We start from the raw sequence: 22,516 nt of genomic DNA, 5'->3' as shown, positions 1-22,516 counted from the left end.
GTAAGCCTTATGGGCAAGACTGAACTGTACTGCACCACCACACTATTAGAAGTCAATAAGGTCTTTATTAGAGTAAATGCTTGGCGTTCAGGTCTGCCCCAGGTCCAGGGAATTCCCTTCTGAAGGAGTCGGTGGAGGGGTTCTGCGACCGTTGCCTTCTGTCTCAAAAAAATAGAATAAAAATTCAGAAGACCTAAAAAAGCTTGTAGTTCAGTCTTATTGGTTGGTTCAGGTGCTTCGGTAATTGCTTTTAATTTATCAGTTGTGGGGTGGATGCCCTGACTATCTATTCTATACCCTAGAAATTCAATGCTAGTGGTGCCCCATACACACTTGTCTGCTTTTACTCTGAGGCCCTTGGATTGGAGTCGTTGTAGGACAGCCCTGATTCTCTGGTTCAATTGGGGAATGGTTTTAGCTGAAATTAGTATATCATCGAAGTAGGATATGGTTCCTTCAAGACCCGTTAACACTCGCTCCATTAAGCTCTGAAATATCCCAGGGGCTATGCTTACCCCGAATTGCAATCTTGTGCATCGGAAAGCACCTCTGTGCGTGACAATTGTCTGAGCCAAAGAGGTAGGCTCATCGACCGGAAGCTGCAGGTATGCCTGAGCAAGATCGATCTTTGCAAAGACTTTTCCCTCTCCTAGGGAGTGTAGGAGGTGCTGAACTACTGGTATGGGATAGGGGTGATGCTGAAGGGCCTTATTTATAGTAGACTTGTAGTCTGCACAGACTCTTAGCGAACCGTCCGGTTTCAATGGTGTAACAATCGGAGTCTCCCATGGCCCTTGCTCTACAGGGACTAGGATTCCTTGAGCAATAAGTTGATCTAGCTGGTGGTCTAGTTTAGGCAGTAAAGGTAAAGGAACCCTTCGTGGCTTCAGGCGAATGGGTGGAACCTTTGGGTCTATTGAGAAAGAGATAGGGTCCCCCTTATAAGTTCCCAAAGTGGGGCTGAATACTTCAGGAAACTCATGTACAAAATCTGGGGTATCAGAGGGGGACTGAACTAAACAGATGCCAGAGATCTCAATACCTAAGGGGGGCATCCAGGTTAACCCAAGGAGGGAATGCCTTGCCCCATCCACAATTACCAAAGGTAGGGAACATTTAACAGATTTGAACTGTACAGGAATATCAATTTTACCCAATACAGGGATGACATGTCCCTGGAAATCCCTTATAATCAAAGCAGTTTGAGTTAACTTAGATTTACAGACATGTGGCATATACATTTTAAATTTGTCCCAAGGCATAATAGAGTGCCTAGACCCGGTGTCCAGTTCTAAATCACAAGGCTTGCCATTTAAAAGTAGAGAAATAATGATTTTGGTGCCTTGCGTTGAATTTGCGCAATTTACGTAAGTTTGACAGTTACCTCTGTTGTAGTCGCGGTTAGCGGCTGAGTTGGTTTTCCGGGTAAAAGATCTTGGAGGCCGGTTTTCACGGGCTTGTGGAGCCTGGTAGGAGAAACGCTGTTGGCGAGGAGCGGAAAAGGTTTCTTCAGGCAGGGGAGCCCGGCAGGCCTCAGCGATGTGACCGCGCCGATTGCAGCGGCGACAGATGGCTTCTCGAAACGGGCAGCGAAGTCGCGGATGATTTCCCCGGCAACCTGGGCATGGGGCTGGTGTGCGAGGGTATCTCGGTTGTCTTGAGGGGTCGCTCGGAAGCAGGAGGCAGGAGTCGTCGGTGGCGGCTGGAGGGCTGAGGTCGTCGGCTGGATCAGCTGTGGAGGAGATTTTAGAGACGGTTTCTTTGTTGACGTGGCTTTGGAGGTCTTTGGCAGTCGCTTCGGCGACCTCGGCTGTCTGGGCTAGCTTGATGACGGTTTGCAAGGTAGGTTCGTCCTCGGTGAGGAGTTTGCCGCGTACGGTGGCGTTTTTCATGCCGAATATGATCGCGTCTGTTAGTCGAGCTTCTCGGCTGTCAAAACGGCATTTTGACAGTACGGTTCGGAGTCTTGTGGCGAATTGGTTAATAGACTCAGCTTCACGTTGGGCCATCCTGGAGAACTGATGGCGGTATACCACAGCTGGCTTCGTGGGTTTGAAATGTCCCGCAAGCTTGGATTGTAAGTCTGGCCACGGCACGTTCTTGGCAGGAAGCGGATCGGTGAGCGTTTGAACCAAATCGAAGATTTCGGGGCCGCAATAGTTAAGGAAGATGGCTCGCTTTCTGTCGTCTTCGGCGGTCCCCATTCCGGCGGCTTCCAGGAAGATTTCGAAGCGGGTCATGTAGGCTTCCCAAGACGCCTTTTCGGGGTCGAAATAGTCGGGTGCTCGGCCGATCTGCGAAGGATTCATCTTGCTTGTAGGTTCTCTCCGGTTCTCGTCGCCAGTGAAAAGTATTGAGACTCCAGACGAAGTGCTAAACAGTGGTTCCCTTTATTCAGCTCTTTCCGCAAGTGACAATCAGCTGGGAACTCACCAGCCGGCAATGAGAAACTCGGCTCTATTTATACTCTTAAGGCTCGCGCCAAAAGAGCTGTCCTGCGTCTGAGCCAATCAGACGCCTCCTAGCATTTCCAATCTGCCTGGTAACAGCATTCACCTCAGGCAACTATTTACATGGCATATTAACATACTCAACACAATCATCATAATTAAGATGTGCTGAAGCCATTAAATCTGACATGTTACAGAGACATCATTGTCATTGGCATTTCAATTAGGATTATCTCCAGCATAACATTGGTAAATAGCATTTCTACCAATTCAAATTTCTGATTAAGTAAAATTCCAGGAAAGTCTTTCAGGTTTAATGTGATAAAGATTCTTATTGTAGTCTTACACTCAATGGTAAATGCCATTTTCATCCCCATGCAAATACAGAATGAATAGAATGTGCAATTTAATAGGAAGAATAATTGCTGTGTCATAACCCTGCCCAGTGATGGTGAACCTTTTTTGGTTCGTGTGCCAAAAGAGGAGGCTTGGGGGGTCCATGTGCATGTGTACACACACCCATAACTCCATGTGGTCCACTCTGCGCATTCATGCATGACAAAAAAAATCCCTGCTCCTGGCATGCGATGGCACACCTGTTTTTCGCTCTCACCAGGCTTGAGAGCCTTTCTAGGAGCCTGTGGAAAGCAAAAATGGTCTTACCCCTACCCCAACCCCAGAGGCCCTTCAGAAGCCAGGAATGGCCCATTTACCAGGTTCTGGCTGTCAAGCCCATACAGAAGTTGGTGATAAAATAATGGCTTGCCACACTACCTACAGAAGGCCCGATGTTTATGGGAACTTGGGAGGGGTGGTTTTCATGAGGGAACAGATGCAGCCATAAAGCATTCTTTCGAGTGGTTCAAGGCCATCCTATGCCCACCCACCTGGGCGGAAGTGAAAGGAGGATTTGCCATACTGGCACAATCTGAGTGGGCAATGTGACAAGTTTGTGGATGTGGGACAAGGGATGTGAACTTTTAACTGAGTGGGAAACTCAGATTCTAGTTTCTCAGTGTAGGTGCCAGGATGGCTCCAGCAAAAAAATGGAACTTTGAGGAGTACTTTGACTTGGACTCTGATTTAGTTTGGATGCTATTTGGAACCTTGACACTGGCTGAACTAGAAGTTCTGGGAGTTTTTTTCTCCCCCAGGCTTCAGAGCCTTTCTAGGAGCCTGGGGAGGTAAAAACAGCCTTTCTCCCCTGGAGGCTCTCCGGAGGCCAGAAATGCCCATTTGTGAACTTCTTCTTCATTTCTGGCCATTTTCACCTTACCCGGGCTCCTAGAAAGACTCTGGAACTTGGGGAAGGCAAAAAAAAATCAGGCCTTCTCCGCCCCCTCTGGAGGCTGAAACTTCCTGACTGCTAGTTGGGCTCAGAAGACCCGAAAATCAGCTGGCCGCCACACGCTTGCGCACAGGACTTGAGCTCGCTTGTGGCACGCATGCCATAGGTTCACCATCATGGAAAGTACCTCTGGAAAGTATCAATTGTGAGACTCTGAACCTAATGCAGAAACATTTTTAAAAATCCATTACTTTCTATACGGAGGCAATACTACATTATTTTCCTAACCGGGGGGCAAATGGAATAAGATTATTTTTCTATTACTGTTGATAAAGGAGAAAACTTAGTTCCCGATATTATCATAACCAGCCTTGATTTTGGTAATGCTTCTATGTGGTTATTAGTTGCATTTTACTGGAACTTCAGCACATATAGATTTTTTTCCCCCATGTAAAACTTAGGCGTTATGCTAGCAAAACAATTAGCTATCTTGTCACTACTAAAGCAAAGTAGGGGAAATATGGCCCTTCAGATGTTGCACAATGAAGCCAGCACAGCCATTGTGCATGAGAGAGCTTGCCAAGGATTAACACTACCAGCCCCCACCCACCAGCCCCGAATTTGAAATGTTCAAAGGTTACTATCTGGGAACATAGATATTGCAATCACAATTGTAATATGCAAAGAAGCTTCCACTGCTGAACAGTGTGCATGACAAAATGCACTTGCCAGAAGCTTTTCTTCCTTTTTTTTTACACAACTATTTAAAGTCTTTCCAAACAATCTTGTCCTGCTTTGCAAAAGGTTGTCCTAATTTAAACTGGTTTAATTGTACTGATTCTCCCTAAAGTCTTTGTAAAAACTGCACTTTAGTAAATACACTGAGATTTTTGGAGAGAGCGACTCCAAGAGAAAAACCAATTCCCTATGTTTACTTGGAGGAAATCCAACAGCTTTTTATTGGATTTTAGCTTGTTCTCCTATTTATGTGGTTGAAGATTATTACAAATAGAAAATTTTATGGCACCTTAAAGATTACCAAAGCATATACTATGGAAATTTTAGCTTTGGTTTAACAAAGTCTATTTCATCAGTTGTCTATAATCGGGGAAGAGGACTGCACACATTAATACTGATAAGAGAACAAAGAAGAGAAATAGATTATTTCCACAGAGTTAACACGTCTGTTCCCAAACTTTCAAAAATACTTTGAAGATGATCAGACTGACTTCTGTCAATTCAAAAATGCAGAGTAGAGATCCAGGAAGCCTTTTTCAATCTTCCACAGGCTCTGCATCAAGACCAACAACAAGCCTCGATCCTTACTCCACATATATGGAAAGCTTGTTATTTGTTTTTTCAATTAATTTTTATTGAAGTTCTTTTTCCAAGACTAAATACAAACACAAATTTAACAGACAAAGATAATAAAGAGAAGGATAAGTAAATGGGTGTGTGGGGAGAGCAAAAAAAATAAAGGAATAGTTTCTGGTCTTCCCTACACCAGTTATATTCAATTTCCCAGTGTTTTAAAGCTCTAAGAGATTTACAAAGTCAGCATATTGTCCCCCAACAATCTGGGTCCTCATTTTACTCACCTCAGAAGGATGGGTGGTTGAGTCAACCTTGAGGCAGTGAAAATTGAACTGCTGGCAATAAATATTGTATTCTAATCACTGTACCATCATGGATCTATTACTCCAATACTTGTTACCACCGCTACCTGTGCTAACTCTCCCATGGTTGCTCAGATAGATAGATAGATAGATAGATAGATAGATAGATAGATAGATAGATAGATAGATAGATAGATAGATAGATAGATAGAATTGTCAGCTATCAATAAAATTAACTGCCTTGGAAATGGTCCTGGGTTGGGCCGAGAGGCAAAAAAGGAGCTATGCTGTTCCTTCAATACACCAGGGTGATTCGACACAAAAATATGTAACCCTTCCCTGGGGCAGAGCTGAAGGGATTGGATACTGTAGCCTAGAGGTTAATTCTCTGCCTTACAAGGCAAAGGTTGCAGGTTGAAGTCCCAGTGAGGGTATGGCTAGCTGATGTGATATATATATATATATATATATATATATATATATATATATATATATATATATATATATATATATATATATATACAGTGAACCCTCGAGTTTCGCGTCCTCAAGGATCGCGAAAGGGCTATTTCACTATTTTAAACCAATTGTTACCATCTCGATTCTCGCGAGCGCTACATCGCGATTTTCCGGAAAATTTTTTTTTAAAAAAAAAAAAAAACTGCTTGGTTTTTCCCGCCCGATGACGTCATGCGTCATTGCTGATTGGCCGAAATCTCGGCCAATCAGCTTTGCAATTGCAATCAGCTTTGCAATTGCAATCGGTTTTGCAACTTTTGCAAAAGTTTTTGCAGCCGTTCCTTCGAGCCTTCGAGCCGTTCCTTCCAGACGTTTCTTCGAGCAGTTCCTTCGAGCAGTTCCTTCGAGCCGTTCCTTCGAGCTGTGTCTTCCATCTGTGCCTTGGAGTTGCTGTGCTTTGCCTCTGTGTCTTCCATCTGCCTTGGAGTTGCTGTGCTTTGCATCTGTGTCTTCCATCTGCCTTGGAGTTGCTGTGGTTTGCATCTGTGTCTTCCATCTGCCTTGGAGTTGCTGTGCTTTGCATCTGTGTCTTCCATCTGTGCCTTGGAGTTGCTGTGCTTTGCATCTGTGTCTACCATCTGCCTTGGAGTTGCTGTGCTTTGCATCTGTGTCTTCCATCTGTGCCTTGGATCTGTTTGGATCTTCTTTGAAGATGGCACCTAAACGTTCAATGCGGAGTGGAGGCGATGCTAAAAAGACCCGGAAGATGTTGACAATCAAGGAAAAGATTGAACTGTTGGACATGCTGAAAGCGGGACATTCTAATGTAGAGGTTGGTCGCCATTATGGGCTCAACGAATCGACTGTGCGATACATTAAGAAAGATGAGAAGAAGATAAGGCAAACTTCTCTGATATCATTCAACAAGGCTGCCAAAAGAGTAGTGACGCCTAGAAACAAACGGCTTATGAAGATGGAAGCTGGTTTGTCTGTGTGGCTAGAAGACTGCCGAAAAAAGAGCATTGCTTTGGATACGAACACTATCCGAACCAAGGCACAGCAATTGTACAACCGTCTTGAACACACAGATGCAGATGGGGTAGACCGAGGTAAGGAATGGTGTTTTTTATAAGTGTATTTAAGTGTTTTTTAAGGAAGGAGGGAAGGAGAGAAGGGAAGGAGGGAGGGAGGGAGAGAAGGGAGGGAGGAGGGAAGGAAGGAGAGAAGGAAGGAAGGAGGGAAGGAGAGAAGGGAAGGAGGGAGGGAAGGAGAGAAGGGAGGGAGGAGGGAAGGAAGGAGAGAAGGAAGGAAGGAGGGAAGGAGAGAAGGGAGGGAGGAGGGAAGGAAGGAGGGAAGGAGGGAGGGAAGGAGAGAAGGGAGGGAGGAGGGAAGGAAGGAGAGAAGGAAGGAAGGAGGGAAGGAGAGAAGGGAAGGAGGGAGGGAAGGAGAGAAGGGAGGGAGGAGGGAAGGAAGGAGAGAAGGAAGGAAGGAGGGAAGGAGAGAAGGGAGGGAGGAGGGAAGGAGGGAGGGAAGGAGGGAGGGAAGGAGAGAAGGGAGGGAGGAGGGAAGGAAGGAGAGAAGGAAGGAAGGAGGGAAGGAGAGAAGGGAAGGAGGGAGGGAAGGAGAGAAGGGAGGGAGGAGGGAAGGAAGGAGAGAAGGAAGGAAGGAGGGAAGGAGAGAAGGGATGGAGGAGGGAAGGAGGGAGGGAAGGAAGGAGGGAAGGAGAGAAGGGAGGGAGGAGGGAAGGAAGGAGAGAAGGAAGGAAGGAGGGAAGGAGAGAAGGGAAGGAGGGAGGGAAGGAAGGAGAGAAGGAAGGAAGGAGGGAAGGGAGGGAGGAGGGAAGGAAGGAGGGAAGGAGAGAAGGGAAGGAAGGACTGTATGCTTTCATTCAAGTCACTTCTCTCTCCCTTTCCTGTCATTCTCTGTAGATGAAGGCGCTGATGACCCTGGAGACCCCCAGCCGTCAACATCTGCTTCTTCAGCCTCAGCCCCAGCCACATTCACAGCAAGCAAAGGGTGGTTGAAAAATTTCAACGGCGCTATGGCCTGAAGAGTGTGTCATTGCACGGAGAAGCTGCCTCAGCAGATACAGGTGCAGCCGAAAACTTTGTCCAGGGCACGTTTAAAGAGCTAATTGCAGAAGGGGGCTACCTTCCAGAACAGGTGTTCAACATGGACGAAACAGGCCTGTTCTGGAAGAGGATGCCTTCAAGGACTTTCTTGATGCAAGATGAAGCCAAAGCCCCTGGCTTTAAGGCCATGAAAGATCGGGTGACTTTGATCATGTGTGGGAATGCAGCAGGCTTTTTGCTGAAGCCAGGGCTAATCTATAGGTCACGAAATCCAAGAGCCCTCAAGAACAGAAATAAGAATTCATTGCCAGTGTACTGGATGCATAATCCTAAAGCATGGATTACAAAACCCCTCACGCGGGACTGGTTTAATCAGTGCTTCATCCCACAGGTGCAGGTTTATTTGGCTGGCAAAGGACTCAATTTCAAAGTGCTTCTCCTAATGGACAATGCGGGAGGCCATGATGACCTGGAACATGAACATGATGGGGTGCAAGTCGAATTCTTGCCACCAAACACCACATCGCTTATCCAGCCAATGGATCAAGGTGTTATCCGCGCATTTAAGGCACTGTACATGCGCAATTCTCTTGCAAGCATCGTGGCAGCAATGGATGCTGATGCAAACTTCACATTGAAGGCCTACTGGCGTCAGTACACAATTGCATCTTGTCTGACGAACATTCAGAGTGCCTTAGTGGATATGAAGTCGCAGACAATGAATGCCTGCTGGAAGAAATTGTGGCCAGAAGTGGTGCATGCTCACAGGGGGTTTGCTCCCGAAGAAATTCAAGATGCTGCAGTCCAGAACTCTGTGAAGCTGGCACAGGCACTGGGTGGAGAAGGCTTCGTTGACATGACACCAGAGGAAGTCAATGGTTTGCTTGATGAGCATGGCCTACCGCTGACAGACAAAGATCTGGAGGAGCTGACCAGGTCAGCGAGTGAAGAAGAGGAGGAAGAGGGAGCTGAACAAGGTGAGGAACAAGAAGATGTTGGCCTAACGCTGGAGCGGCTTGCAGAAATGAACAAAGCTGCTGCAAATCTCCAACGCATGGCGGAACTTTGGGATCCCCACATGACTCGCTATTTTCAATTTAAGGCCTCCCTTGACAACACCATTGCACCATACAGAGCCTTGTTAGCCAAGGAAAAGAAAAAGCGCCAACAACTGCCCATAACTATGTTTGTCACGAGAACCAAGAGGTCTGCCACAACATCACCTGCAGCGTCCATTGTAGACATGGTGATAGAAGAAGATCCAGATTTATCCTAGTTATGCTAACCCCCCCCAAAAAATGTAAAAATGTAAATAAATATTTTTGTTATTTCTATCAGGATGACTAAGTGTGTTATTCAATGTGTACAGTACAGGTACAGGTAGAGGTACAGTACAGTACATTAAGGGGATGGGAAATGGTAATTTGTGGGTTGACAGTGTTGGGACTGAGTGGCATAGAGAAGAATGAATGAATGACTGAGTGAGTGAATGAAATTCAAACACAGGTGAGGGCTGGGGGGTTTTATTCTAGCAACTTGGTTGGGCAGTGCAAGAAACCAGGTTTAAAATGAAGTCTGGGATCAAAAAGTAAATTTCCTCACTGTGGACTAGCAACTTGGTTGGGCAGTGCAAGAAACCAGGTTTAAAATGAAGTCTGGGATCAAAAAGGTAAATTTCCTCACTGAGGACTAGCAACTTGGTTGGGCAGTGCAAGAAACCAGGTTTAAAATGAAGTCTGGGATCAAAAAGGTAAATTTCCTCACTGAGGACTAGCAACTTGGTTGGGCAGTGCAAGAAACCAGGTTTAAAATGAAGTCTGGGATCAAAAAGGTAAATTTCCTCACTGAGGACTAGCAACTTGGTTGGGCAGTGCAAGAAACCAGGTTTAAAATGAAGTCTGGGATCAAAAAGTAAATTTCCTCACTGAGGACTAGCAACTTGGTTGGGCAGTGCAAGAAACCAGGTTTAAAATGAAGTCTGGGATCAAAAAGTAAATTTCCTCACTGAGGACTAGCAACTTGGTTGGGCAGTGCAAGAAACCAGGTTTAAAATGAAGTCTGGGATCAAAAAGTAAATTTCCTCACTGAGGACTAGCAACTTGGTTGGGCAGTGCAAGAAACCAGGTTTAAAATGAAGTCTGGGATCAAAAAGTAAATTTCCTCACTGAGGACTAGCAACTTGGTTGGGCAGTGCAAGAAACCAGGTTTAAAATGAAGTCTGGGATCAAAAAGTAAATTTCCTCACTGAGGACTAGCAACTTGGTTGGGCAGTGCAAGAAACCAGGTTTAAAATGAAGTCTGGGATCAAAAAGTAAATTTCCTCACTGAGGACTAGCAACTTGGTTGGGCAGTGCAAGAAACCAGGTTTAAAATGAAGTCTGGGATCAAAAAGTAAATTTCCTCACTGAGGACTAGCAACTTGGTTGGGCAGTGCAAGAAACCAGGTTTAAAATGAAGTCTGGGATCAAAAAGTAAATTTCCTCACTGAGGACTAGCAACTTGGTTGGGCAGTGCAAGAAACCAGGTTTAAAATGAAGTCTGGGATCAAAAAGTAAATTTCCTCACTGAGGACTAGCAACTTGGTTGGGCAGTGCAAGAAACCAGGTTTAAAATGAAGTCTGGGATCAAAAAGTAAATTTCCTCACTGAGGACTAGCAACTTGGTTGGGCAGTGCAAGAAACCAGGTTTAAAATGAAGTCTGGGATCAAAAAGTAAATTTCCTCACTGAGGACTAGCAACTTGGTTGGGCAATGCAAGAAACCAGGTTTAAAATGAAGTCTGGGATCAAAAAGTAAATTTCCTCACTGAGGACTAGCAACTGAAGACTAGCAACTTGGGCAGGGCAAAAAAACGGGGCGAATAGGGGAGAGGGGCGAATCGGGCGGGCGGGGTGTAGCGGCGAGGAGCTCGGAGGCGCTGGTGGGGGGTGGCCAGCATGGAAAGTAAACATTGCCAGCCTCCGAACTGCCGTCGCCCCACCATCTGCGCATGCGCGGCCATTTTTTTTAATTTTTTTTTTAAAAAAGAGATCACGCATGCGCAGATGATGCTTTTACTTCCGTGCCGCTACTTCGCGAATAATCGACTGTCGCGAGGGGTCCTGGAACGGAACCCTCGCGAAACTCGAGGGTTCACTGTATATATATATATATATATATATATATATATATATATATATATATATATATATATATATTTGTTTTCGTAAATTTTCACGGGTATATGTATGTAGATTGTTCTGAGTTCGGGTTTTGCCCTGTGTAATGTTTTGCATGTCTATGCGACGTTTCGGCGAAATCACATTCACCATCTTCAGGCTGAAGTTCCAATCTTTGTGTTGTTGTAAATGGAATGTTAGCAACTGACATTTCTTCCTAGTATGTAGTGTGGGGGTGGAGATTTGTTTTGAATGTAGCAAATAGATTGGGTGATTATGTTTCAGTGATCTGATTGGTTGGTGTAATCATAGTTATTAGAAGGAATGACATGGAGATTTTTTTGAAGTGTTTTGTTTAAGGCTGATTTCCAAATATAAAATTCTAAAATCATAATTATTAGAAGGATTGACATGCTGATTATTATGAAGTGTTTATTTTGTTTAAGGCTGGTTTCCAAATCTCTGGCAGGCGGGAGGTATCATCTCTTTTATTTAGACAAAGGGGTCTCCTCTCAATTTCGATAGCTTCTAGAGAAATTCTTCTATATAAATTCTCTGTTTTGTGGAGTAATTTAGTTTTTTCAAAGTCAATTTCGTGCCCTGTTTTTTTAATGTGCTGGACAAGGGAGGAGGTCTTTTCTTGTTTTTTGACTGCATTCACATGTTCTGCTATGCGTTGGCTCACTCTTCGGTTAGTTTGTCCAATGTATGTGGCTGCACATGTTTTGCAAGGGATTTCATAGATTCCTTGGTATTCCAATTGGATTTTATCTTTGGGGCTCCTTAGGATATTAGATATTTTTTGGTTAGTGCAAAATGAGGTTTTGATGTTATGTTTGTGCAGAATTTTACTAATTTTATCCGTGGTGCCTTTGATGTAAGGAAGGATGGTGGTGCCATTGTCCTGTTCTTGATCTTGTTTTTTGGGGGGTGTCTCTTTATTGATTAGGTTTGTTATTGTTTTCTCTTTGAATCCATTAGAAATTAGTACATCTTTGAGTTTGTTCAATTCAGTTTTTAAGTGCTCATGGTCAGCTAAGCGTTTGGTTCTGGTGATGAGAGTTTTGGCCACTGAGGTGATTTGTGCGGGGTGGTGGTGTGAGTGTGCATTTAGATAACGGTTGGTATGGGTTTTCTTTTGGTAGATAGTATGTCCTAGGCTGCCATTGGGTTTTTTATAGACCAGTACATCTAGAAAGGGAAGTTGATCATTGATTTCTGTTTCCATAGTAAACTGTATTTTGGGGTGTAGGCTGTTGAGATGTGTGAGGAAATTGTCTAGTTTTTCTTTACCATGTGGCCAAATTACAAAGGTATCATCAACATATCTCAGCCAAAGTTTGGGTTTGTATTTGGCTTGCTCTAAAGCATTATTTTCGAAATATTCCATATAGAGGTTGGCTATGACAGGTGATAGAGGTGATCCCATGGGGGCTCCCTCTATCTGTTTATATCTTTGTTCATTATAGATGAAGTATGTATTGGTCAGGCAGTGGTTGGTAAGGTCTAGGATATATTTGGGGGGTTTGTGTTTGTCCTGGATAGCTGTCAAGGCTTCTTTAATAGGTATTTGTGTGAACAGGGACACGACATCGAAACTTACAAGTAGGTCATCGGGTTGTAGGTTTTGTTTTTTAATTATTTGTATAAAGTGGAATGAATTTTGAACATATGAGGTAATAGTTTCTGTATATGGTTGAAGGTATTTGGCTAAGAATTTGGCAAGGTTTTGTAGAGGGGAGCCTATAGAACTGACTATTGGCCTGAGAGGTATTCCTTCTTTGTGTATTTTTGAAAGGCCATAGAGTTTTGGACATATGGAAGATTTTTCTCTGGGGATGATTTTTTGCTGGATTTCTTCGCTGATGGGAGAGGCCTTGATTTTAGATTTGGTGGTTTTTTTCTAGGTAGGTGGTAGGATCTGTGCTTAGGAGTTTGTAGGCCGGGTTTTGTAGTAGATTTGTCATTTTTTCTTTGTAGTCTGCTGTGTTCATCACTATAGTGGAGTTTCCTTTATCGGCTGGGAGGATTATTATTTCCTGGTTTTTCTTCAGATTGATAAGTGCATCTCTTTCTTCCTGTTGTATGTTGCTTTTAGGAGGTTTACTAGAGCAGAGAATATTAGTGACTTTAAGTCTGATTTTGTTAGCAGTATCTGGGTTGATTTTATTTAAAGTTGTTTCAATTCCACATATGATGTTTTCAGTTGGTATGCGTCTTGGAGTTATTGCAAAATTAAATCCTTTTGAAAGAATATTGGTTTCTGTAGTGGTGAGTATCCTGTCTGATATGTTATGTACTGTTTTGGTCATAAGTTGTTGTGGAGGGCTGGGTTTTTGCTGTACCTCTAGTATTTGGAGTTTCTTATTATGTGTGTCTGTCTTGTATTGGGTTTCTGTTTCTGCTCTCCAGATTGATATTTGTTTGAATTTATCCCAGAGTATAGGGTGTATTTGGTTGCTGATTTTAAGGTGAAGAGAGAGTAGACTTTTGTTGATTTCATCAAGTATGAATCTTTTTTTGTGGAGTTCATTTCTGATTAGGGCTAATTCAGTTCTTTTTAGGATCCTCTCTATGGTTGGGGTTTTTGGGTGGAATTTTAGTTGGAAGTATTTTGGAATTATTTTTTTGTCCCTGCAGTTGCGTAGGAATGTGAGATCACATAAGATGGAGGCTTTTCTGACTTCAAGTTTTTCATAGGTCCTAGTCAGTAGGAAAGTGTCCTCCCCGTAGAGGCAAGATATTTGTTTTCGTAAATTTTCACGGGTATATGTATGTAGATTGTTCTGAGTTCGGGTTTTGCCCTGTGTAATGTTTTGCATGTCTATGCGACGTTTCGGCGAAATCACATTCACCATCTTCAGGCTGAAGTTCCAATCTTTGTGTTGTTGTAAATGGAATGTTAGCAACTGACATTTCTTCCTAGTATGTAGTGTGGGGGTGGAGATTTGTTTTGAATGTAGCAAATAGATTGGGTGATTATGTTTCAGTGATCTGATTGGTTGGTGTAATCATAGTTATTAGAAGGAATGACATGTTGGAATGTATTTGGGAATTATTTGGGAATTATTTTTTTGTCCCTGCAGTTGCGTAGGAATGTGAGATCACATAAGATGGAGGCTTTTCTGACTTCAAGTTTTTCATAGGTCCTAGTCAGTAGGAAAGTGTCCTCCCCGTAGAGGCAAGATATTTGTTTTCGTAAATTTTCACGGGTATATGTATGTAGATTGTTCTGAGTTCGGGTTTTGCCCTGTGTAATGTGTAAACCAGCCTTAAACAAAATAAACACTTCATAATAATCAGCATGTCAATCCTTCTAATAATTATGATTTTAGAATTTTATATTTGGAAATCAGCCTTAAACAAAACACTTCAAAAAAATCTCCATGTCATTCCTTCTAATAACTATGATTACACCAACCAATCAGATCACTGAAACATAATCACCCAATCTATTTGCTACATTCAAAACAAATCTCCACCCCCACACTACATACTAGGAAGAAATGTCAGTTGCTAACATTCCATTTACAACAACACAAAGATTGGAACTTCAGCCTGAAGATGGTGAATGTGATTTCGCCGAAACGTCGCATAGACATGCAAAACATTACACAGGGCAAAACCCGAACTCAGAACAATCTACATATATATATATATATATATATATATATATATATATATATATGTGTGTGTGTGTGTGTGTGTGTGTGTGTGTGTGTGTGTGTGTGTGTCACATGTTTAAGATGAATTTGAAAATTAAGGGAGACTAGGATAGATCTATTTCGGCCTTATTTTGGTCTCATCAGCTAGCCATACCCACTGGGACTTGAACCTGCAACCTTTGCCTTGTAAGGCAGAGAATTATCCTCTAGGCTACAGTATCCAATCCCTTCAGCTCTGTACCAGGGAAGGGTTACATTTTGTGTCGAATCACCCTGGTATATTGAAGGAACATCACAGCTCCTTTTTTGCCTCTTGGCCCAACCCAGGGCCATTTCCAAGGCAGTTAATTTTATTGATATATTGATATATTTTATTGATACACACACACACACACACACACACACAAAGTAATCAATCAATAAATTAAAAATCACCACGGCTGGAATTGGGAAGCTATTAAGCTATCCTTCCCCTTAAAGTATCACTACCTGAAAGATCTCAGAAAAAGGTGTGTGGCATTTTTGCAAATGAGGATCTACCCAGCTTCCCTTGTATTTGGACAAACAAATATGCTTCACAGTACTTCCTATCACATTGCAACTGTAATCAAAAGAAAACCAATATGTTTGTTCAACACTGAGGACATTTTAGGATCACAAAGATGGTCTGTTGATCCAGATGTGCACTCAAAATCTCTTTTAAAATGATCAGATGTCAGATGATATTTATATGTTACCCAAACAGTTTTGCACTTAGTAGTTGCTTGTCATATTTTGTATGGAATATGGTAAGAGCCTTGAATTTTGTTCCTTTTTGAAGTAGTCGTAAATAAAATATATTAGAATCCTAGTGAAGTTGATTTTTGTCTTCTGTTTTTTCAAGGGTGGATACTTTGAGATGAAGTAGGGCTTCACCAATAGCTTTACAAACATAGAAACATAGAAGACTGACAGCAGAAAAAGACTTCATGGTCCATCTAGTCTGCCCTTATACTATTTTCTGTATTTTATCTTAGGATGGATATATGTTTATCCCAGGCATGTTTAAATTCAGTTACTGTGGATTTACCAACCACATCTGCTGGAAGTTTGTTCCAAGGATCTACTACTCTTTCAGTGAAACAATATTTCCTCATGTTGCTTTTGATCTTTCCCCCAACTAACTTCAGATTGTGTCCCCTTGTTCTTGTGTTCACTTTCCTATTAAAAACACTTCCCTCCTGAACCTTATTTAACCCTTTAACATATTTAAATGTTTCGATCATGTCCCCCATTTTCCTTCTATCCTCCAGACTATACAGATTGAGTTCATTAAGTCTTTCCTGATACGTTTTATGCTTAAGACCTTCCACCATTCTTGTAGCCCTTCTTTGGACCCGTTCAATTTTGTCAATATCTTTTTGTAGGTGTGGTCTCCAGAACTGAACACAGTATTCCAAATGTGGTCTCACCAGCACTCTATATAAGGGGATCACAATCTCCCTCTTCCTGCTTGTTATACCTCTAGCTATGCAGCCAAGCATCCTACTTGCTTTTCCTATTGCCCGACCACACTGCTCACCCATTTTGAGACTGTCAGAAATCACTACCCCTAAATCCTTCTCTTCTGAAGTTTTTGCTAACACAGAACTGCCAATGCAATACTCAGATTGAGGATTCCTTTTCCCCAAGTGCATTATTTTACATTTGGAAACATTAAACTGCAGTTTCCATTGCTTTGACCATTTATCTAGTAAAGCTAAATCATTTACCATATTACAGACCCCCCCAGGAATATCAACCCTATTGCACACTTTAAGAGTCATTGGCAAATAGGCAAACCTTCCCTACCAAACCTTCCCCTATGTCACTCACAAACATATTAAAAAGAATAGGACCCAGAACAGACCCTTGTGGCACACCGCTTGTAACCTGTCTCTGCTCAGAATACTCGCCATTAACAATAACTCTCTGATATCTATGCTTTAGCCAGCTTGAAATCCACTGAACTATCCAGGGATTAAGTCCAATCTTCACTAATTTATCTATCAGCTCTTTATGTGGAACCGTATCAAAGGCTTTGATGAAGTCCAGATAGGCAATATCCACGGCACCACCTTGATCCAACACCTTTGTGACATAGTCAAAGAAATCAATGAGATTAGTCTGACATGATTTGCCTTCAGTAAAGCCATGCTGATTTGGGTCCAATACAAACATCCAGACAAAGTATATATGGGGCACTAAGGCAAATAGTTATACTTTTATTATTCACATGCTTGTTTTTAATCAACTCCAATTTCAGGATGAAGAAACATTAGAGGAAAATATGTATTTGGGTTGTTTGAACATTGTGGTTGTATATAATCACCATCATTCATAGGAAAAGGACCAATTCTTCCAATTTTTACATCTTCCAGGATTGCTAGCACTAGTATACCACATCTGTCCCATTGCTCGAAGGAACACAAAAAATAGTATAATCTACAGACTTTGCCACAAAATGAAATGTTGAACAGTCAGTCTGTTATATTGCTTATCTACATGAAATAGATCACAACATAAGAATGAAAAGTTCAATGTTATGAGTAGTTCAATGTTATGAGTCGTGTTATGAGTGGTGAAAAGTTCAATGTTATGAGCGGTGGTCTCTCAAAATTTCTATTCAATGTTTTAAAAGAACATTTACTGGTTTTGCAAGCAAAGATACATTGGAAATGACTAATATGAAAACCAGTCAGTGAATCTGTGGCAAAGCATGTGAAAGAAAAATGCAAAGCAGATAACCCAGCAAAAATGAGGCCAGAAATTGTACCACACAGGAAATCCGTTAAACAGAACTAATGCAATATAGGAAACACGAGGCCCTGAGTCATCTTGTTGTTCCCAGTATACGTCCAAAGAATTAAACATTTTTTTAAAAAATTGTCCACCCTCTTATCAACGTATATATACTGGCAGATATTATGCACATGACTTGTGAATTCAGGTATTTTGCTTCATAGTTAGTTAGCTTAGTGTCTACAAACTGAGCTTGTTGTAAAGTATTGTCAGTGGGGTGATTTGTATTAGTTTTTAAGATATTTTACTGTTTATCTTTTACTGTTTATCTTTATGTAGTATATTTAGTCTACAAACTGGCTATTCAATGATTGATTAAATCAATGTAATGTTGACTAACATAATCAATGTATGTTGACTAACATAATAAATAGTTAAGGAATTTAGATGTATGCTGTCAGTTGTGAGGCAGGCAAACATAGTGAGGTGAAAAGTGTTTTGAAACCAATTGAGCTGCTGGTTAAAACAGCTGTGTCCATGGACAGGAGTATCAACAACGCCCCTGGATGCAGATGGAACCCAATGGGAAGTTGGTAAGAGATCAACAGTTTAAATATGGAGGAACATCAGCATCAGGGCTAACAGCCTCCAGCTATTTTCATTCCTGCTTTCCTGGAATGGGAAGTATAGTACAGGATACAATGACTTGTGCCCATAGTTCCCTCTAAGCTGAGCAGTGAGCAATCGCTCACTTAAAAATCATCATCAACTCAGAGTTTTTCAAACCTGCCCAGAAGCCGAGAGGAAAAAAGTGAGAGGGAAAGAGTGCCGCCCAGTCCCAAAGGGACTGCCGCTCAGACACTATAATTTTCCGCCCACACCAGAAAAAAATTAGAGGTGACATTGCTTGTGCCATTTTTTTTTTCTTGATTGGAGTTCTCTGACTCATTTTATTTGACTGGAAAGCTATTTTTGACCTGATTTGAAAACTACCCCATGTTTTACTTGATTTGAAGACGATCCACAAATTAAACTGTTCTGAATTGCAATTGTTCATCCGTTAATACCCCAGATCCATTATTGTCCAACTTGAGAGGTAATGCAAAAGGGAAAAAGGACTGGCATTGCAGCATGGGAGGTGCCCAAGCAGCTGTAAATGATCGCCATCGCCCCTCACCTGAATAATTGATGTCCTGTTTATCCAGCCCCTTTGGCAAATGCCGGCAAGCTGCTAAGGCATGCCGGCCTTTCAATTGTCATAGTACATCATAAGAACATAAGAAGAGCCATGCTGAATCAGGCCAAAGCCCATCAAGTCTAGCATTCTGTGTCATACAGTGGCCACCAATTGTCCATGGGGATCTTGAGCAGAAAGAGAAGGCAAAACCCTTCCTTTCCCTTGATCCCCAACAAATGGTACCCAAGGGAATCCTGCCTGCCTCAACCAACATAGAGGCCTGTAAATCACTATTACATGAACGACACTGCCTGTAATACTATACTGGTATGTTTTCAGGTTTAATCCAAGATGTTCTATCTTCTAGAATTGTGATGGCAAAACTATGGCATGCATGCCGGAAGTGGCACATAGAGCCATATTTCCGGGCATGCAAGCCATCATCCATTGCTCTTCTGGGTTCCAGTACACCAGCCAGCTGATCTTCACACATGTGGGAGCACTGGAAAAATGAAAACTGGAAGAAGAGCCGCCTGATGTGCATGCGCATGCCGGGATGATGATCTTCCAGTTTCTGGCACCCACATGTACACCAGCCAGCTGGGCTTCACACATGCATGCACCCCAGAAACTGGAAGACCAGGTGGCACACTGCAAACCAGAAGATCATCTTCCCAGCATGCGCACCAGGCACATGTGCACACACACACTCTCATTTTGGCACTTGGTGCCAAAAAGGTTCACCCTGTTCTAGAATTTGTACATTGTTTGGGACCTGGGTATCTTGCTCTGAATAACCAATCCATTCAAACAGGAGGTTTTATATTAATATGGCTGGTGGGTGGGGACAGCAAAGCAAGCATACTCCAAAAGCTGTAAATGTCTTTTTCCTTCATGATCTTCAGGTGATGTATTCCGAATGATGGCAACTTCTTTATTGGTTTGTTTATTTACTGGCATTCATTATGTATAATGTTACTATTTGCATTCTTCTGTATATAGATAATACTTGACCTACAACGGTTCATTTAATAACCATTCAAACTTACAATGGCACTAAGAGAAGTGACTGATGATTTTTCATACTAATGGCCGTTGCAGAATCCCTATGCTCACTTGATCAAAATTCAAATGCTTGGCAACTGACTCATATTTATGGTGTTCGCATTTTCCAGGAATCATGTAATCACCTTTTGTGATCTTATGACAATCAATCTGTGGGGAAGCTAGATTCACTTGACAACTGTGTTATTAATTTAACAACTAAGGGATTCACCTAGCAACTGTGGCAAGAAAAATCATAAGATGTCACACATCTTAAGAGATCACAAAAAGATCGCAATTGTCTCACTTAGCAACAGAAATTGTGGGTCAATGGTGATTGTAAGTTGGGGACTAACTTACTATTTAGCGTCAGTTGCGATTGAACTGATACAAAAATTTCATAAATAAATAACATTGTGGTGGTTTTCAGTGAACCATGGCTAAATAAACCATCCCATTCATGCTATTTTTCCATCTATTCCAAACTAGTTTTCGTCAACTTCCTAGATGTCCAATGTTTAGGATATCTTGCTTGCAGCAGATGAAGTTCAGCTCTTTATTCAATTGCTGACATTCAGAACTGGCAGATTTAAAATAAAGACTGACTGCACAATAATCCTCTGGGGGGGAAAAAGGTTGCAGAGATCAAAAACAGATTATATCCAACTTCTATTGCTACTCAAGAATGCTAACACCTGAACAGCTCCCATAGCAATGATGTTGTCTACAATAACATTAAGATAATCACAAAAACAAATCCTTAGCAGGTGTATCATGAAGTATAATTGCAATTCTGATTATATTAGCTCAGCAATATGTTCTTATTTTGCCAACAGAAGTGGTTTGAGAGATGATGAAATTTGTTCTCCCCCACTCTTTTTTCTTTTTTTTTTGAGTATTTCATGATCTGGCTCAGTCAACAATTCCTTTCATGCTTTATGGAAGGACTTCAGATGTTGAAATAACAGCCACATGTGTTAGCCTTCCCAGGCAGATAGGATACACAGCTAGATGAGCTAATACTACTTTATTGTAAAAAGACATTAACAGAATTTTGCAAGCCTGAAAGTACAAATAGTCCATCAACTCTTTTAAAACCAGGGAAAGTCCCTTCTGAATCTCTTTCTTTGCCCATTATGCAGTGCCTTGACCCTAATCCTAACCAGAGGTGGGTTTCAGCAGGTGCTGACCAGTTCTGGAGAACCGGTAGCGTAAATTTTGAGTAGTTCGGAGAACCGCTAAATTTCACCTCTGACTGGCCATTCCCCTTTCTATTCTCAGCACCCTGAATCCCAGCTGATGGGAGGAAATGGGGATTTTGCAGTAACCTTCCCCTGCCATGCCACCAAGCCAGGCCCACAGAACTGGTAGTAAGAAAAATTGAATCCCATCACTGACCCTAACCTTAACTTTCTTTGTCCATAATGCAACTGATCTCTCATCGGAACTTTCCTTGTTCCCTATTCTGAATAGAATAAAATCACAGAGTTGGAAGGGACATTGGAAGTCTTCTAGTCACAATTAACCAGTGGAACTTCCTCCAGAAGTTGTGAATGTTCCAACACTGTAAGTTTAAAAAAATATGTTGGTTAACCATTTGTATGAAGTAGCGTAGGGTTTCCTGCCTAAGCAGGAGGTTGGACTAGAAGACCTCCAAGGTCCTGTCCAATTCTGTCATTGTGATTATTTTATTATTATTAACTATATTACATGCATTAATAACCATATTAATTTTAGATTGCTGAGGATAGAAATATTCTGTATCAACTAATTCTCTGTCTCTGCTGTTCAGTTTAAATGCTTATACAGAAAAATCTATGAATTTAATACCAAGTAACTCAGTCCCTTTCTTTGATTGATGCAAACCATTGGACCAGTTGCAGACATCATGACTAATAAAACCAAAGACTTCCCTTTTACACCACTTCTTTAGCCATACATTAAACTCTGCTACACGCTGGCCTTTCCCTTTTTGTTCCTTATATACAGCACTGGTAAAAACCCCTGAAAAAATAAACCTACAACCTATACTACTAAGTTCATACCCCAAGCTCTGGAAATTATTCTGCACAGGAAGTACATCTTTTTGGGACAGATCATCCTTGTTCCAAGATGTATAATAGCATCAACATCACAGTCCTTACTGGCATTGTTGACTATCTTAACAATAAGCCTCTTGTCTCTGCTGGCAGTAGCACCTGGCAGATACCTGGCCTCTTTCGTAACCTCCATATCCTTTCCTAAATTTACATCCCTTACAATTGAATCACCAAACAGAAGGTGGCTTCTCTTTTTGGATACCTTGCTCTTCTTATATGACGGACATGTAATACTTGATTCACATTTTCCCTTTTCCAAAGTAAGTTCTTCATCTCGGCCACAATCCCCTGCTTATTTGAGTTATCATTATCACAACTACCTTGACCTGTCACTTTAATGTCTCTATTAAGGTCAGCAAGCATACTGTATCTGTTATGCTGGGAAACAGCAGAAGATTTCTGTTTATGATTCACAGCTCTCCCCCTGCCAGATCCCAAGGTTGTCTATACTGCCCTTTTCCTGCAGGATTTTTCTGGTAGTGCAACAGCTCAATAGAATGGAATGGCTGAATTGGGCTCCTAATTTCTGTTTGGAGAGCACAAATTAGATATTCTAGACAGATAATCTGCCCCCATAGGCCAGTAATTTGTTTACAAAGAAGACAGTGTCCAAATTTGACAAGAGTACTTCGAAGTATGCAAAACAAGTAAACTAACCTGATCAGTTTGAAACAAACTAAAATTGCAATCTCAGGTGCACATTCCTCACACCTCATTCATTATATCATA

The 22,516-nt window shown here is 41.9% G+C and overlaps 1 protein-coding gene across 1 annotated transcript; it reads left to right on the top strand.

Moving 5' to 3' along the window:
* Positions 1–6,486: 6,486 nt before the first annotated feature.
* Positions 6,487–18,652, top strand: LOC139168594 (putative CENPB DNA-binding domain-containing protein 1). The gene is made up of 3 exons (XM_070754217.1): positions 6,487–6,922; positions 7,742–7,822; positions 18,540–18,652. Exons 1-3 carry the CDS (start codon positions 6,526–6,528, stop codon positions 18,650–18,652), a joined length of 591 nt encoding a protein of 196 aa, XP_070610318.1. The 5' UTR covers positions 6,487–6,525.
* Positions 18,653–22,516: the final 3,864 nt, after the last annotated feature.

The sequence above is a fragment of the Erythrolamprus reginae genome, chromosome 5, assembly GCF_031021105.1.
Source record: "Erythrolamprus reginae isolate rEryReg1 chromosome 5, rEryReg1.hap1, whole genome shotgun sequence".
Lineage (NCBI taxonomy): Eukaryota > Metazoa > Chordata > Lepidosauria > Squamata > Dipsadidae > Erythrolamprus > Erythrolamprus reginae.
Note: the sequence above shows the minus strand (reverse complement) of the source record. Positions and strands in the feature narration are given on the sequence as shown.

Coding starts and splice junctions, on each gene's coding strand:
- LOC139168594 (XM_070754217.1), top strand. CDS start 6,526: ATGGCACCTAAACGTTCAATGCGGAGTGGAGGCGATGCTAAAAAGACC. Junction 6,923..7,741: donor TGCAGATGGGGTAGACCGAG/GTAAGGAATGGT, acceptor CATTCTCTGTAG/ATGAAGGCGCTGATGACCCT. Junction 7,823..18,539: donor CCCAGCCACATTCACAGCAA/GCAAAGGGTGGT, acceptor TTAATACCCCAG/ATCCATTATTGTCCAACTTG.